Below are 17878 nucleotides of genomic sequence, written 5' to 3'. Positions count from 1 at the left end.
ATGCTTTTATTTTTTTCCAGACTTACTACTGCGTAATTGACAAATAAAAATTGTAATATTTAAGGTGTATAATGTGATGGTTTGATATTACATTGTGAAATGATTACCACAGTCAAGTTAATTCATACATCCATCACCTCATATAATTACTTATTTTTTTCTTTTTGGTCTAGTGTGAACACTTAAGATCTACTCTTTTAGGAAACTTCATGTATAAGATACAGTATTATTAACTGTAATCACCATGCTGCATAAATTAGATCCCCAGAACTTACTGATAACAAAGCTTATACTTTTTGGCCAGCCTCTTCCAGGTCCACCTTCCCTTCTGAGCCCCTGGATACCACTCTCTACTGTCTGGTTCTAGGAGTTCCACCTTTTTAGATTCCATATATAAATGAGATCATCTCTTCAGTAATATTTGTGCCATTAATCAAGCTTTTATGGTCCATTTTATTATAACAAATGTATAATGTGCTTATACAACATGTGTACCCATGCACTTATAGATTATATTATACTCAAATATTTGTGAAACAAGTTGTAAATATTACTCAAATATTTGTGAAACAAGTTGTAAATATAGTTAAGTGTAAACATGGATATCACAAATCCCTTTAGCAAATAAGGAGTCAGGGATCCCTGGGTGGCTCAGTGGTTGGGGGTCTGCCTTTGGCTCAGGGAGTGATCCTGGAGTCCTGGGATGGAGCCCCACATCGGACTCCCTGCATGGAGCCTGCTTCTCCCTCTGCCTGTGTCTCTACGTCTCTCTCTATCTCTCTCTCTCTCTGTCTCTAATGAAAAAATAACAAATAAGGAGCCTGAGTGCTCTCTAATGTCTTTTTCCTACATTTTTGGTGACATATTCTTTGTTTCTCTATAGGACAATAATTCTGTAATATTTCCAAAACTTATTCATGTTTCTTCCCAGCCCTTTGTTACTGTGAACAACCTTGCTATGGACCTCATTCCCTCATTTACTTTTGTCCTACAGTAACTCATCCCCTGCACTGTGGCTGGCAGTGAGTATGTGTGTGTTTATGTTCAGTAAATCCAATTCTGATTATTACTTTTTTACTTAAAAATCCTTCAACCTGGTGACTTGGCATAACCACCTGGAACAAGACTTCAGATGGTCTGGAATGATATCAAGATAACTACAGTAATTGAAGGCATTCCTTTTGCAGATACACATCAAAAGAGCAGTGTTGCACAGTTTGCTACCTCTCTTTCTTTTTTGTCACGAGAACCTGAATCGGTTATAGAAACTTAAAGATGGATGGAAATTTAAGATGGACACACTAGTGCTTCGGCAAGAATTGACTTTAAACTGAACAAATTTTTCTCTTCCTCATTCTTGAAATCCCCCTCTCCCCTCCACTTGTTTTTCTGCAGAATCCTTTGCTCCAGGAACTTGGTATCGATATTAATATCTTGCTGACCTCAATGTACACTTAATAACAAGACTCAGATGGCCGGGGCTAGTGCTAGTCATGAGACCACCTAGAAAGACCTGATGAATGTGGCTGGCAGAGCTTACCAGGTTCCTAATGAAACAGCCCAGATCCTGTATTTTCCTATAAAACACTTCAACCTTTCACCCTGGGTGGGTTTGCAGTTTTGAAGGCATTAGGCTGTTGCAGCCTCTAATGCTGGCAAACTAATAAAACTGTTGTTCCTCTTTACTCTCTAATTCTGTCTTCATGTCATATTTTGGCTCTAGATCACAGAGGTTGGTTTTAGACAACAAACCTACCCTGTCTTTCTCTGCTGTGTACCTGGCACTAAAGATGTCAGATGTGAGAATGTGAAAATGAATCTCTTATCACCTAAGTTTTCTAGGAAGAATAAAATACAAAACAAGACAAAACTTCCTCTTGGAGGCTTTCCAGAAAGTTACAATTGTGAAAGGGGCATGGGAAGAGTCAGATGTCCCTGGTCTTCAACCACATTACTGTCATTTATCAACTGTCAGGTCACTTAACTTTCTGAGTCTCTTTCCACAACAACACACAGGCAGTTATGATTCCTGAATGGCCTGCCTTCTACTGTGGTGTAGATCAAATAAAACTTCTATTTAGGGGATCCCTGGGTGGTGCAGCGGTTTGGCGCCTGCCTTTGGCCCAGGACGCGATCCTGGAGACCCGGGATCGGGTCCCACATCGGGCTCCCGGTGCATGGAGCCTGCTTCTTCCTCTGCCTGTGTCTCTGCCTCTCTCTCTCTCTGTGACTATCATAAATAAATAAAAAAAATTTTTTTAAAAATTAAAAAAAAATTCTATTTATTCCATAACACCTGCTATGTCCTGGTCACTGCAGGCCAGGTTTTCATGTTCACAGACATGAAACACATGGACCTCGTCCTAAAAGAGCTCAGTAGACCAGAGCAGTGTTTCGCAGGATGCACATGGGAATCACCTGGAGGGTCATTTTTAAAAATATGCCTGAGTAAAATATGAGTCCCTGCATCCTGGCGATGTGACACCGAACAAATTTCTTTCTTTTTTTTTTATTTTTAGATTTTATTTATTCATGAGACACACAGAGAGAGAGAGAGAGAGAGAGAGAGAGAGAGAGAGAGAGAGAGAAGCAGGCTCCATACAGGAAGCCCAATGCGGGATTCGATCCTGGGACTGTGGAATCACGCCCTAAGCCAAAGGCAGACGCTCAACTGCTGAGCCACTCAGGAGTCCCCCCCAACAAATTTCTTAAACTCATTTAATCTATACCCCAACTGTATGATGGGGAAGCTACTTGATAGGGTAGTTGGAAGTATTAAATAATTCATAACACCTGCTTCACCTCGTGCCTGGTGCAGAGTAGTAGGTAATAAACTGCTGCAGGTGGGTTGGGAAAGGTAAGTGAGGACATAGCTGGAGTAGTGATCTTTGCTACAATGGAGACATACAGGTGCTCTGAAGACCCCAAGGGGCTCATCTAACCCAGAGCTGGGATTCCATCCTGGAAAGTATAATGGCGGAGCCCAGTTTTTAATTTTATTTATTTATTTATGATAGTCACACACACACAGAGAGAGAGAGGCAGAGACACAGGCTCAACGCACCGGGGCGGGGCTCGATCCCGGGTCTCCAGGATCGCGCCCCCGGCCAAAGGCAGGCGCTAAACCGCTGCGCCACCCAGGGATCCGCCCAGTTTTTAAATCAAAGATGAATAAATTAGCCAGAGAAGCCTGGGAAGCAACTGGGATGAGGAATATCCCAGGGAACGGAGCTTGTTGGATTCTCTTGGAGCATACAAGGAGGGATGAGACTGGGGAAAGCACAGAGGCCAGATCTTGAGCAGCCTTGGAAAGCATGCAGAGGGTTGGGCTCCTTGCTGTTTGCCATCAGAAGCCACCAAAAGGCTTTTGTTTCTGTGTTTTAGATTTTATTTATTTATTCATGAGAGACACAGAGACATAGGCAGAGAGAGAAACAGGCTGATTCAGGACTTGATCCTAGGACCCCGGGATCATGACCTGAGCCAAAGGCAAACGCTCAACCACCGAGCCACCCAGGTGGCTTTGGCCACCAAAAGGTTTTAAAGTCGGAAGAACGCGATCAGAGTTGCGTGTGAGTTAGGTCACCACATCCTGGTGTGGATGTGAGGGGATCAGATTCTGGAACTGGAGTGGGGTGATCGGTGACTTCGTGTCAGGCTGTTGCAATGGGAACAGAGTAGGAGCCGGAGAGGAGAGGGTGGAAACGGGCCAAACCTACAGGCCCTGGCGGCGTCCCTGGCGGCGTCCCTGGCGGCGTCAGTAGGTCGAGGGACGTGGAGCGCACGAAGGCCGTGCGTGGCCCGGCCAGTGGGCCGAGGAGGGCGGTTCGCCGCGGGAGGCGGAGCTCCGCGGGGGCCACGGGAGGTTCCGGGCGGGGCGCCGGCCGGGCGGCGGCGGTGGGGCGCAGGCCCCCGCGGCGGCGCCTCAGCCCAGCGGACGCCCCCTCAGCGGCGCCCCGGGCTCCCCGCGCCGCGCACGCCGGCGGCCCCTGACGGGCCCCTGACGGGACCGAGCCGGGCTCCTGGGACGCGACGGAGCAGCGCCCTCTCGCGCGGTGGCGGCCTTCCAGGTATTTGGGGGAGGGGAAGAAGGAGGCGCCCCGGTGACCTGACCTGGTGCTGCGTTTGGGGCCTGGGGGAGGACAAGTGTCTGGCCTTCCGCCCTCAGGTTTGGTTTGTGCTTTGTCGTCTGCACCTTTCTCTCGCTCTTTGGATGCCTTCTTTCCTTCGTTACAGCCCGTTGCTCAATCTCTTCATTTATGGCGTGGCTTTTTATTATTATTATTATTATTATTTTTAAAATATTTATTCATGAGAGACACACAGGCAGAGACGGAAGCAGGCTCCACGCGGGGAGCCCGACGTGGGACTCGACCCCGGGTCTCCTGGATCAGGCCTGGGCTGAAGGCGGCGCTAAACCGCTGAGCCAGCCGGGCTGCCCTATGTTGTGGGTTTTTAACAAGCGGGGCCTACATCGGTGTATTTATAAGTCTCCCAACAGCAACTATCGACTCTACCGGAAATGGATTTTTCAGTCAAACGTGACACCGAGGTCACTACTTTCCGCGAATCGCCCCCGCCGGTGGTTCTGTGGATGCTGACGCCCGAGCGAGGTTCAAGGATGTGTGTCCCTCTTGAATATCCCTGAAGGGCCAGGACCGCGGTGGATACATGGCCGACGTTCAGTATATTCTTGATAATCCGTCACGTTTTTATGCAGGGAAAAACCTGTGTCCTCCTCTCATTCTTCCGGTGACCTGATCCCACTCCCAGTCCCCCAGCATGTCCTCCTCCCCTGTCGTGGGCCGTGCGCCGTCCTCCAAAGCAGCAGCTCGTTTGCTCCTGACTAGGATCCACTGGTTACTCAGATAAAAGGCAAGTCCCGGGCATATCCGGCTTCATCCGGCCCTTCAGACTCTGCACGTCTGTCCTTTGTGACCCACTCGAGTGTTTTCATTCTTTTTCTTCCATCCTTTTCCTTTACTCTTATCAGAAACAACATACTGTAATAGAAAGATGCCAATTTTAAAAACATTCATTTAAAAAATAAATAAATAAATAAATAAATAAATAAATAAATAAATAAAAACATTCATTTATTTGTTTTGCAGGGGAGGGGGAGAGGGGAAGAGAGAGCCTCTCCAGCAGACTCCCCACTGAGCGTGGACACCTAGGAGCTCGAACCCACCTCCTGCACCTGAGCAGAAATTAAGATCTGTTGCTTAACTGATGGAGCTACCCAGGTGCTGTGGAAAGATGGCATTTTTAACATCCATATTGTAAAAAATAGCAAACCTATAGAATAACATCAAACATCTAATCACTGTTTACCTTTCCAAAAATCTCCTGCTGTAAATATTTTTTAGTTTGTTTGAATCAGGACCCAAATGAGCTCCACACATCGTAATTGGTTAATATATTTTAAGTAATCCATACGTTCTCCCTCTGGCTGGACTTCATCTTAACTTCTGTACCTTTTTATTGTTACTGGAGTTATTATTTTTTTTTTTTAATTTTTATTTATTTATGATAGTCACAGAGAGAGAGAGAGGCAGAGACACAGGCAGAGGGAGAAGCAGGCTCCATACACCGGGAGCCTGACGTGGGATTCGATCCCGGGTCTCCAGGATCGCGCCCTGGGCCAAAGGCAGGCGCCAAACCGCTGCGCCACCCAGGGATCCCTATTTTTTTTTTTTAAGATTTTATTTTTTAAAAAGATTTTATATATTTATTTGAGAGAACACAGTGTGTGAGGAGGGGAGGAACAGAGGGAGTTGGATAAGCAGCCTCTGAGCTGAGCTTGGAGCCTCATGGGGGTTTGATCTCACAACCCTGAATCATGACCCAAGCTAAAATCAAGATTTGGATCCTTGATTGAGCACCCAGGTGCCTCTTAAAATTTTATTTTTTTATAAAAGATTTTATTTATTCACAAGAGACAGAAAGAGACATAGGCAGAGGGAGAAGAAGGCTCCCTCTGGGGAGCCCGATGTGGGACTTGATCCCAGGACCCTGCTATCATGACCCAAGCCAAAGGCAGATGCTCAACCGCTGAGTCACCCAGGTGCCCAAGATTTTATTTTTAAATAACTCTACACCCACCACGGGACTCAAACTTACAACCCCGAGATCGAGAGTTGCATGTTCCAACCCCTCTGAGCCAGCCAGGTACCCCCAAGTTATTGTTTTTTAAGGCCTACATAGTGAAATGTGGGACTCAGCAGTGATGTGCAGTTTTAGAGTGGAATTCTTGTGCATTTTTCATGTACTCAAAGCCAACATTTTGGCTTAGAATAAGTGAGTAAAAAAGAGCTTACAAATATAAGTCTCTTAAATTATGCTTCCATCGAGGGGCATTTTGTTGTAGTTTATAAAACACACTCTTACACATGTACGTACAGTGGGTTTGCTGAGAGAAGCTAGGTTAAAATCTTTACAAGTCAGCGAAAGAAGAATGTGCTGACCTTCAGGTCAGTCTGTTATTTGCTTGCTTTCCTTTCTTGAATAAATACTTTCCACTGAGGGGGGCACTTGGCGGGATGAGCACTAGGTGTTATATGTTGGCAATTTGAACTCCAATAAAAAAAAATACATATAAAAATAAATAAAGATAATTTTAAAAAAATAATAAATACTTTCCCTCCCCTTCAATATATATTTTCCCCTCACATTTCATATTTTCTCTCTGGTTCCAAGACCGGCCTTTTACATTATTAGTCTTTATAGTTTTCTACGGATGCTGTAATGCCAGAGGCCACTCATCAAAGATGCTGCAGAAGGGGTTTGGGATTAAGTAGAAGGTGGGCCCAGGTAGACCTCTGTGGTCCTTCAATTCCAGGACTGCATGCAGATCAAGAAACAAACCTGATGCTGGGAAGGAAGTGTAAAGGCAGGAGAGAATCCAGTCAGGCTACTGCTGATGAAGAGTCAGCTGATGGTGGCTTAAAAAAGTATTGCATATTGATTTTCCTCCCCAGGAAAAGCAGCACTTCTTTTGGTGGATGTACACACTGCAGCAATAATGTAGCACCTATGTTACAGTGACCGACAGGTATCATCTCAGCAGAATGAGAAGAGCTCAACTTAGCAGAAAAGCCCAAGTAATGAGGCTGTCTCAATTTTTTGTTCTGTGCCAATTTCTAACCTTTTATTTTATTTTTTTTAAAGATTTATTTTAGAGACAGTACAAACAAGAGCAAGGGAATGTGTAGGGGGAGAGGGATAGAGAATCTTTTTTTTTTATTTTTTAAAGATTTTATTTATTCATGAGAGACACACAGAGAGGCAGAGACACAGGCAGAGGGAGAAGCAGGCTCCATGCAGGGAGCCTGACATGGGACTTGATCCTGGGACTCCAGGATCACGCCCTGGGTTGAAGGCAGGCACTCAACTGCTGAGCCACCCAGGCATCCCAGAGAGAGAGAATCTTAAACTCCATGTTCAGCGTGGAGCTGAGGCAGGCTGGATCTCATGACCTTGAGATCCTGACCTGAGTCGAAACCAAAAGTGGGACATTTAACCAACTGAGCCACCCAGACATCCCTCTAACCTTTTATTGTTTTAATACAGGAATATGGATTAAATGGGTCTCAGGAATTTCAAACACCTTTTAAGAAAGTATCTTCTAATCCTAGTGAAGGAGGCTTTTCTTGCAGTCTAAGATTTCCCTTTAACTATTCTTACTGTGTATATGAAGTGGGCTTTTTTCTCGGCTCACAAACAGAAGATACCTGTTAAGTGCACCCATGTTTTGTGGGAAACTGGGTACTTAAATCAGGGAAGTATGTTATGCTACTTATTATTTATTTTAAATTGAGTAGTAGCTGGGAAGAAACTTAATGACCTGGTAATGCTTATAATTAGCTTTCATTCCAAAAAAAAAAAAAAATGCCAAAAACTAAAAACTAGTAACTTACCAAGTTTGGTGGTAGTAATTGGAAAAACATCGGTTGCTTCATGTGCAGATACTGCCAAAGGAATTTTCACATTAAAAGTGAGTAAACACTATTTTGTTCTTTTACCTGATAATCCTATATAGAGAAGCATATTGGAACACCTATTACTGTGGAGATTGTGACAAATAGTGTACTGATGGTTTTGCAGCTCTGTATTTTGCAGGCAGCTTTACCAGTACAGTGTTTTGTTTCAGAGATGTGGCAACAATTCTGCTCAGAGTCTTGAAGGGAAAAAAAGTTGTGCTGTATTATAATTATTTTATTTTCTTTCATCCTTAAGAAGATTGCTACTGTCCTTCAGACGAGACCTTGACATATCATTTAAAATGATGTTTTTTGGATTGCAGGTACAGAATAGAATGTTTAATCAACTTAGTGGCTTTTGACAAATAAAGGGTCCACATTTTATCATTTATGTTGTAAAGCAAAGTCTGGAAATAGAAACCTCTTAACACTTTGATATAATCATCCTTCTGTAAATATTTGAAAACAAAACAACTAATCCAAGATTAGCATGCATTCTCCTTTTGGAGTGGAAACTCTGTAATCAAATCTTCCCTCCTTTTTATGGAGGCAGGAGAGGGTGGTTTAATAAATTATAACACTACATCTCTTTATCCAGATTAGTAGAATACTTTTCAACAATATTTGAGTTACTTAACTAGTTAATAGTTGTATTAGCTTTAAGAACGAATAGGAAATCATCTTTGAATCTACTAAAACTAGCATAAAAAATAAAAACTAGCTTGAGCACGGACAGGCAAATGGGGGCTCAATTTTGAGGAAAGTAAGATCACTTAGTAACCTTAGTTGACAAAGTGTGGTTTCTGAAAAATACTTATTTTTTCAGCTTTACCTTGAATATGAAGCAAAACTATGAGGATAATGGAAAAGTGACCTTTGTCCTTTGTTCACTTTATTTCATCTGTCATTTCCTAATATAGTTGGAAAAGAAACCATATTCAAAAGTAAAGAATATACAGTCTTCCATATACTTGATGGTGCATTTATTCCAGCAGACAGAAAATCTTACATTCAGCAATTTATTGGTGTATATTCTACTTATCCTTTTGGGGAAAAGAAATATCCATGTCATTCTTGCTGATTCAGACAGGTACTATGTGTCATGTTGGTGAGGACTGAGGCAGAGGATGTGGTAAGTTTTTTGGCTTCTGTGCATCTGTTTTTTACCCAAGAGCTTCCATCATTTTGTTTTGCAGTTTTGCGAATTCTTGGGACATCAGAGAACTGTAGCAGAATATTATTATAAAATCACATATCAATGCTAAATATTGGTATGTAGGACTTTAGAATTATTTTTAATTAGATGACCACCTTTGACCCTACAAGGAAAAAAACTCTGAAGTATTCCAGAGGTAACCAAATGCCGTATAAGGTATATTTCACTTTCTAAAAATAATATGCTCCTAAAAGCTTTTTCTAAATAAATTTTATCTGATTTATATTCCTTTTAAACAACATGCATAAAATGAGAAAAAGATTCTTTGTGGAAAAAGGAAATAGGCTGTAAGGAAAAAAAATTACTATAGAAATGCAGAAAAATATCATATAGCCAGATTATACGTTTCTAATTGGAAGATTATATTTTTGTGATAAAATAATCTGAAGTTCTGACACTTTATTTCACAAACAACAGAAAATTTACTGGTCATGATATGGAGTGTGTGTGTGTTTGTGTACTTTAATACACTTGTTTCACGAGAAAGGTCTATTTTCTCTTACTTTTATACAGATTAACTCAGTGTGGGTGGATAAAAGAGGAGTCCCTGTCTGATGATAGTAGACATTATGTAATAAGCAGTATCATTTTCTATATATTAATATGTAAATTGTTACTTTAAGCATTTTATTTTTAATGTTTTCTGATTTTGGAGATGGTTTTATTTTTTTTTATTTTTTATTTTTTTAAATTTTTATTTATTTATTTATGATAGTCACAGAGAGAGAGAGAGAGGCAGAAACACAGGCAGAGGGAGAAGCAGGCTCCATGCACCGGGAGGCTGATGTGGGATTCGATCCCGGGTCTCCAGGATTGCGCCCCGGGCCAAATGCAGGCGCCAAACCGCTGCGCCACCCAGGGATCCCCTGGAGATGGTTTTAGATGGTCATTCCAGAGAATGAAAGCATGGATGATACATATGAAACACTGGTTATTAAAGAGAAGGTAGTGTACATTTATGTGACATAAATCTGCTTTCAGATTTTGCCTTTGAGTCCTAATCTGATTCCTGGCTTGCACATACCCTTTCCAAAGTATTTTTTGAATTAAGATACTGTGTACAAAATGAAGTTAGGAAATGTCTTTTCTGATCATCTGGAAGATTTATCAGGTTTCTAGTAGTCTACTTAGTACTTATTGAATCCATGTTATTCCTGCATAAATATTTTAAAGACCAGGGAGTTAAGAATAATTACTTCCTATTTTAAAAAGAGGAGGCAAGGGTGCCTGGGTGGCACAGCTGCTTAAGCATCTGACTCTTGGTTTCGGCTTAGGTTGTGACCTCAGGGTGGTGAGATTGAGCCCCAAGTGGGCTCCTACTCAGTGCGGTGTCTGCTTGAGATTCTCTTCCTCTCCCTCTGACCCACCAGCTTGTGCTTTCACTCTCTAAAATAAATCTTTAAAAAAAATTTAAAAAGAGAAGGCATTCATTTTCTTTAAACATTAATAGTAATGGAGATACAGCAAAGGAGAAGTTCCTTTCTTTCTTTTTTTTTTAATTTTTATTTATGATAGTCACACACACACACACACAGAGGCAGAGACATAGGCAGAGGGAGAAGCAGGCTCCATGCACTGGGAGCCCGACGTGGGATTCGATCCCGGGTCTCCAGGATCCTGCCCTGGGCCAAAGGCAGGCGCCAAACCGCTGCGCCACCCAGGGATCCCGAGAAGTTCCTTTCTTTTAGTTTGTTGACTTATATGTCTATGTACCTAGGTCTGTACATACACATAAATATTAATATAATGTTTCAGATAATGGAAATCTGTGAATTTTAAAGCATTAAGACCACTTGAGAATGAAAAGTGGTCTAAAAATAATTATTGGCAAAGGGATATCACTGACTACAGGCATCTAGTAAATGGAATAGTTTAATGAGTACTACAAATATAAGAGGATTATCCAAAGTCCATTTCAAACCTTGAAAGTAAAAATAATTTATTTTGACATTTTTGTGATTTGATTTTTCTATAAATGAGAAAAACTGTAAGAAATAATTAGGGAACTTGATATTTATTCCAACTTTTGTCCCAGATTATTTTAGGCTTGTCTGGAAAGGGGGATATATTTTGGAAAGAGTATGAAAAAAGAACTCTGCTGTAGACAACACAATATACCTTATTTTCTGACACTATTATTAAGACTTGATAGTTTAAAACACTTGATCCACTATTTTCTAAATCAGTCATGAAAACCTCTTCATCCATAATTCATCTGAGTTCTTAGTGGCAAAAACTAAAAGACATCTGACCTTTTATTTGTGCTATAGCTGACTCAGTTAAGGGCACTCATGTGCAAGCTTTTGGGCTGTTTATCCTTTCTATGACTAGGTAGGGAACATTCATGAGAAATAGCAGTTTGTAATGTGAGACAGGGTAGGAAGCAGAGAAGAGTATTCAGAATTTATTATTATTTTTTAAAGAAAATACTTAAAATTTTGATTTCTCTTTTTATTAATTTCAAGCATTTTAATTTTAGCTTTTACCTTTTTCATAAATAATGTTTTAAGTGTAGCATTACAGCTGCACTGCATTCCATATTCCTGATTCTAGATTTTAAAAATCCTTTAGATTTATATGTTTCTTTCTAGTCTTTATACTCAGTTAGGTATAAGTGCATCACATTTATCTACAAGTGTTCAAAAGGCTTGGATAATAGTTCTGATAAGTAGCAGAAAGTATAATCTCCATTTTTATCTCTGGAAGCGATACTACTGTCACACCATGCTGTCTTCCAAGAAGTTCGTTATTCATTCAACTCCCATGTTCCCTTTCTAACACTCTAGTTCACACATAGAAAAGCACTAGTTGGTTGGTCTGTGTGGATACTGCTGGGGCCTCTACTTTCCTGCCTTCAGGGATACTCTGGTAGCATAAGTGGCTAGAATCTGTACATTCTCAAGAGCTGCAGATGTTCTCAGTTATTCAGTGATGTGGTTGCTGTAGTGTTATGTTTCCAGAGTTATTCCCAAATAATATGAAAAATCATTAGTTAATATTACTGGTTAATGAAGTGTCTAAACATTTACATAAAACACTTCTAATGTGTTGAATTTAATATTAGTGAGAAAATTCCGTAGTATTCAAATGAAGTACTACACAACTGAATATTTTATTTTTTTATAAAAGATTTATTTATTCATGAGAGACAGAGAAAGAGAGAGAGAGAGAGAGGCAGAGACATAGGCAGAGAAAGAAGCAGGCTCCATGCAGGGAGCCCAATGTGAGACTCGATCCTGGATCTCCAGGATCACACCCCAGGCCGAAGGCAGGTGCTAAACCACTGAGCCACCCAGGGATCCCCACAACTGAATATTTTAGATGAATGTAATGTTTAAGAGTAGTAACATTTTAGAATATGGTGAAATCTCACTTCTACAAAATGAAACCAATAGTCATTCCTCAGATATATGCTGACTTCTGTGGTTTGCAAATAGTTTTTTTTAAAGATTTTATTTATTTATGAGAGACAGAGAGAGAGAGAGAGAGAGAGAGGCAGAGACACAGGTAGAGGGAGAAGCAGGCTCCATGCAGGAGCCTGACGTGGGACTCAATCCTAAGTCTCCAGGATCAGGCCATGGGCTGAAGGCGGCGCTAAACCGCTGAGCCACCTGGGCTGCCCGTGCAAATACATTTTTTAAAGGTTTCTGCTGCATATTCATATTGGTTTCTTCACAAAGACACATCAGTTTATAATCACTGCATTTTTATCATTTTCGAAATAGGTACAATGACGATGAAAAAGAAATTCATGCTTATCTTACAGGTTCTGAACTAAGTGAAATATTTGATATATTGAAAATAATTTTGTATTTTATTTGGTTGAGATTCAACATTGAGTTAATTATACCTTACCCCCACTCCAATATAGAATATAATATCTTAGACTTTCCATGATTCATTTAGCATAAACTAAGAAAAATTTTTTGATGTTATTTACTTAGTTGGGCTAGAGTTGATATATTTGAATCGTTGTACTAATTCTTTTTAAATGGAATTACAATAAATATGACTGATTCAGTAAAAGGTAAAAAGCATAAAAACTTTTTGTATGAGTTACAAATGCATTACTGCTATCAGATATAAATGATTTTCTAAAATAGCTTTGAAAGTAAAATAATGCTAATGGAAACAAATTCAATTTAAGCATCTGTTTATTAAAAGTTCTAAGTTAACTAAATTTATTAGATGCAGTTTTACAGTGGTTGCAATTAGAATTTCAAAAACCAACTTTCCCTGAGCAGTATGTTATGTCCTATCAGAGAGGTTTGTGTGGCACAAGTGATAATGACTCGGTTGCCAAGGGATGAAAGGCAGAGATACACACTGATCTGTAAGCTTAGAGTATAGGTTCTGAAATAACTTAAGAGACTAGTTTAGACAATAAAATATTTGTTGTTGTATAGTCACAGACTTTTCTGAGAAAGCTAAGCTTTGGAGGAATTAAAGTATATACTCATTTAGTTTAAAATATGCATTTAAAATATGCAAACATTTGGAACATACATTCTGGAATCAGTACTTTGCATCTTCCTTCCCTACTTCTATGTGTACCAGCATTCAAGTACTCTGCTATAAATGCTATCCCTCTGATAGGGAATAAAACAAAATATCTGCCAGCCAACTTTTCCTCTTCTTAGCCTTTTATTAGCCGGAGATACGAGGAAAAGAAATATTTAAGATATAGCCCTGCTGTTAAGGAGTTCATAGTCTTGTGTAAAGACAGGTGAAACATAATTAGTATGTAATTAATGGGATCAGTGTAAACCTGATGTGTGTGTAGTATTGGAGCTATTACTCTGTTTTTGAACTCTTCACCCAAAATTGTCTGCAGAAAGGAAGCAGAGGATGAGTGACAGAAACTTTGTATTTTAAAATACAGGCACACATCCCACCCCATCAGATGGTAAGTAACATTGATATTTGAAGGATATTTAAAAAATTTTTTTAATTTAGGGATTTAACTGGTTTTAGGATAATTTAGATTAGCAGTTTCTCCAGCCACCTAGGCTTTTCATCCTTTAGTATGGAAACTAAGGCTGGGTGGAAACTGTTTTGAGGTAGGATTGGTGATCATCCACAAGGAATGTGGCTAACTGGGCATAACTGTTGGTTGGGATGCTGAAGCCAGAGCTCCAGAAGAGTCGCTGAGACAGAAATATCCTGATAAACAGGTTATAAAAAGTGTTATTCTTCTAATAAAATAGCATAAATCATTCCTCTTGAAAAAAATCTATTACATTATCCTGAGAGCAGTGCTTGGCTTGGATTAGCCACTGAATTCTAGTGTTTTAAACAAAACTGAACATATTAATTTAGGCCACATTAGATTATGAGAAGCTATTTGGTTATAAATACAATATGCATAAAAATAGTAAATGTTATTTTAAACTAATTTATATAGTGGGCTTTTTTGGGAATGAGTAGTAAAGCATTTGCCTCCCATACAATTTTGTAATGTAGATAATAATATATTAACTCCCATATTTGACCTTGTAATTCATGTTTTTATATTTTTAGGCCAGTGAGAAGAATTCCTTGCTATCAAGTTCTTATCAACAAGTCAGACAGAATTAGGGCATCCTCGACCTACATTCCTGAGGACATAATAATGATTATGGGGTATGAAGTAAAGCATCTTAAGTTACAAACTATTTTTCTAGGTCTTATTTATTTACCTTGAACTAAAATTAACTGTCAAGAACATTGATACTTAAAAATAAGGTATATTTCTACTATAAAAATGTAATCTTTACCATGTAACTGAACAGAATCCTAAATTTTATCAGTAATATTAAGAAAATTTACTTAATAGTATTTCCTTTTACAAAGATGTTTGGAGTATAGTGGGTCTATTTCAGATACCCAAATGGGAAAATTTTTTTTCTTTCAGAAAACAGCAAATATAATTTGCTGCTTTCTGGAAGGATTTTTTTAAAAAGGGGTTCAGAATAAAGAAATTTTGTCAGGGTTAAGTTTGGGATAGGCTTTTCCCAGCAGGCTTTGTGGCACAGGTCCCCTAAGTCATTGTGAGATGCCAGTATATGCCATGTGTCAGAAATTAAACTGCTACCAACTGACAACTAAATCCGATACCCTTAGTCTTGAGCACATGGTATGTCATACCTAAACCAGTCCAATCTTTAATGATTTTTTTCTCTTAGCCACTCTACAGAATTGCAGGACTGCCCATTTTACAAGTTTTTCTTTTTTTTAAAGCACTATCTTTAAAAATTCCTGCAAATTCTAAAAAGTGTTTGGTAACTTAGAATTTGTTTTTAGGTATTTCATTGTAAGCTGAAAACTTTGTTTACCAAATATGATGAAACCATATAATGAAGCTATAGCTAAAAAAAATCTACACACATAATTAAATTTTTATTGAGCATAAACAATTTTTTGTAAAGATTTTATTCATTTATTCATTAGAGACACACACAGAGAGAGGCAGAGACATAGGCAGAGAGAAAAGCAGCCTCCGTGCAGGGAACCTAATGTGGGACTCCCATCCCGGGACTCCAGGATCACAGCCTGGGCAGAAGGCAGGTGCTCAACCGCTGAGCCACCCAGGCGTCCCACAATTTTTTGTTGTTGTTGTTCAGTCCCAATATGTTTTTCTATCCAACTGGATAAATAAAAGCTAAAATATAATTTATTTAGCCCTTTTTGAAATAAAAACATATCCTAAACTGGTTTTGTGATAATGCTATTTTTCATATATTTAAAAATCTATCTTAATATGGAAGACTTGGGAGAGCCAACTTTTAGTTGAGTTGACAGTAACCAAAGAATGCAGTTGCTATAATGGCTACTGTTTATTGACAGCTATGGTGTGCGAGGCATTATTCTTATGGTCTTGTATTTATCAACTTTAATCCTTATAGTAACATTGCAAGGTAGGTATTTAGCCTCATTTTATTGGTGAGGAAAGAGAAGCTTAAAGACATCAAAGTGCCTTGCTGGCGAAGTTTACACATCTGGTAAATTTGCCCAGCAGATTATTTGAAAGCCTGCTCTGTGTTGGCCCTGACACTATGCTGGGTCTGGGAATGCAGCTGTGAACCACATAGGATCTTCATTTTAAAGGAGCTTACATTGTAGTAGTAGTAAAGTCAGATTTGAACACAGGGTGTTGGATTCTAAAACTTTTCTTCGTAGCTTTCACATTCCCTCCTGCCAAGGACACAACAGAGGAGATGAATAAAACTATTTCAGTGCCACTTAAGAAAGTGGTGGGATATAAACTACATCCTGGAGTGTGCTATAGGAAAAAAATATTGGTATATGAGTATGGAGATAGGTCAGAGGAAAAACCCTAGGACCTACAGCTTTATGGTGGGGAATGGGAAACCTATGCTAAGTAACAACAGTCATGGCTTATGAACACCTGTAGATAATGTGCAATGCAATAGCGATGCATTGTACTTGCTGCTACATCTCAAATAGACTTAAGGATCATTATCTCAGTGTAAAATCATGCACTGTCCCACACAGTAGCCATTAACCACTTTCAAGAACTTAAAAATGTGGTAAATACAATCAAGGAACAGAATTTTAAATTTTTAAAACTTTTAATTTGAAAATTGCTACTTGAAATTGCTGCTTGATGCAGTTACTAGCTCTTTTAAGCATGTCTGGAACAACCTGTGTGTGTGAATCTAGTTTTTCAACTACATTTTAGGAAATACAGATCAAGCATTTCTGATGAAAACTTAGCATCTGAATTAAGATTTGTTACAACATAAAGTGTAAATATTTTGAAAACTTAGTATAAAAAATATAAATATCCATTATTTTTAAAATACTGATTATATGCTGAAATTATAGTATTTTAGACATTAGATTAAAATATTAAACTTAGTTCTAACTGCTTTTTAAAAATTTTTTACATTTTACTTTTTTTATACATGTCTACTCGGTAGTTTTAAGTTACATATGTGGCTTGTCTTTATTTGTATTGGAGAATGCTTATATAATCATAGGATTCTGGTGAAGAGGATCTGGTCCATATATTTTATTTCTGGCATCAAAATATTTTCCTAGTATACCTCACTACCCTTTTATCAAAAGATAGGTGTTCCTCATCCTTTCTATTAGTGTTAAGAATCATGCTAATAACTGCCAATATTTATTCCTGTAGTAGAAATATAAAAATTTCTTACATCACTTATATTATCAGAATATAATTGTGCATATATAACACATTTATTTTCAGAGCATTTTCCATAGTAAGTTTTTAAAAATAGAAAGTAAACTTAGCTATTTGTGGGACTGTATTCCAGGATTGACAGATTTTGGGGAGAAATATTATATACTACACAATATATATTTTCAGGACAAAAACAAACATAAAAAGTATAAAAATAAAATTATACAAACATTTTGGTTGGAATTTCAGAGGTTTTTTCTTTTCTTCTCTTTCCCTTTTACTTCAAAAGTTATAAATACTTTTGAAGCAGCATGTATTGTCGCACTTTTGATTTTTTGTTGTACAGTTAATGAACTTGAAAGTCTGGATGACTGGAGATCATCTATTTGGCCTTCCCATTCTTTCGTTTCTTCTTCTTTGATTAATAAAGGTTTTCCTAGAGTTTGGCCAACAAGGTTACAGACTTCTTGAGCTTTGTGCCATGCGTTCTCAACAGCAACAAGACAGGCTTGGCGTCTTGGGGATTAAATGCAG

The 17878-nt window shown here is 38.9% G+C and overlaps 1 protein-coding gene across 5 annotated transcripts in view; it reads right to left on the bottom strand.

Moving 5' to 3' along the window:
- Nucleotides 1-433: 433 nt before the first annotated feature.
- The window catches only part of IRAK1BP1 (interleukin 1 receptor associated kinase 1 binding protein 1), a 35543-nt gene continuing 18098 nt past the window's right edge, over nt 434-17878 (bottom strand). Inside the window, exons 4-7 of one of the 5 annotated variants that reach the window (XR_011996893.1) lie at nt 17575-17860; nt 7917-7967; nt 6865-7030; nt 434-5003 (exon numbers count right to left, since the gene is read on the bottom strand). Coding sequence is in view for 3 of the 5 variants with exons in the window: in XM_072735770.1 (XP_072591871.1) it covers nt 17590-17860 (271 nt within the window). In the remaining 2 variants the exon portion in view is untranslated. Of the gene's footprint in view, nt 5004-6864; nt 7031-7916; nt 7968-8198; nt 9204-15590; nt 17861-17878 lie in introns of those variants that run through there. The other 4 variants (XR_011996892.1, XM_072735770.1, XM_072735765.1 and 1 more) reach the window with 4 other exon arrangements.

Source organism: Vulpes vulpes, chromosome 1 (assembly GCF_048418805.1).
Source record: "Vulpes vulpes isolate BD-2025 chromosome 1, VulVul3, whole genome shotgun sequence".
Taxonomy (NCBI): Eukaryota; Metazoa; Chordata; class Mammalia; order Carnivora; family Canidae; genus Vulpes; species Vulpes vulpes.
This window is presented reverse-complemented; position numbering and strand designations above follow the sequence as displayed.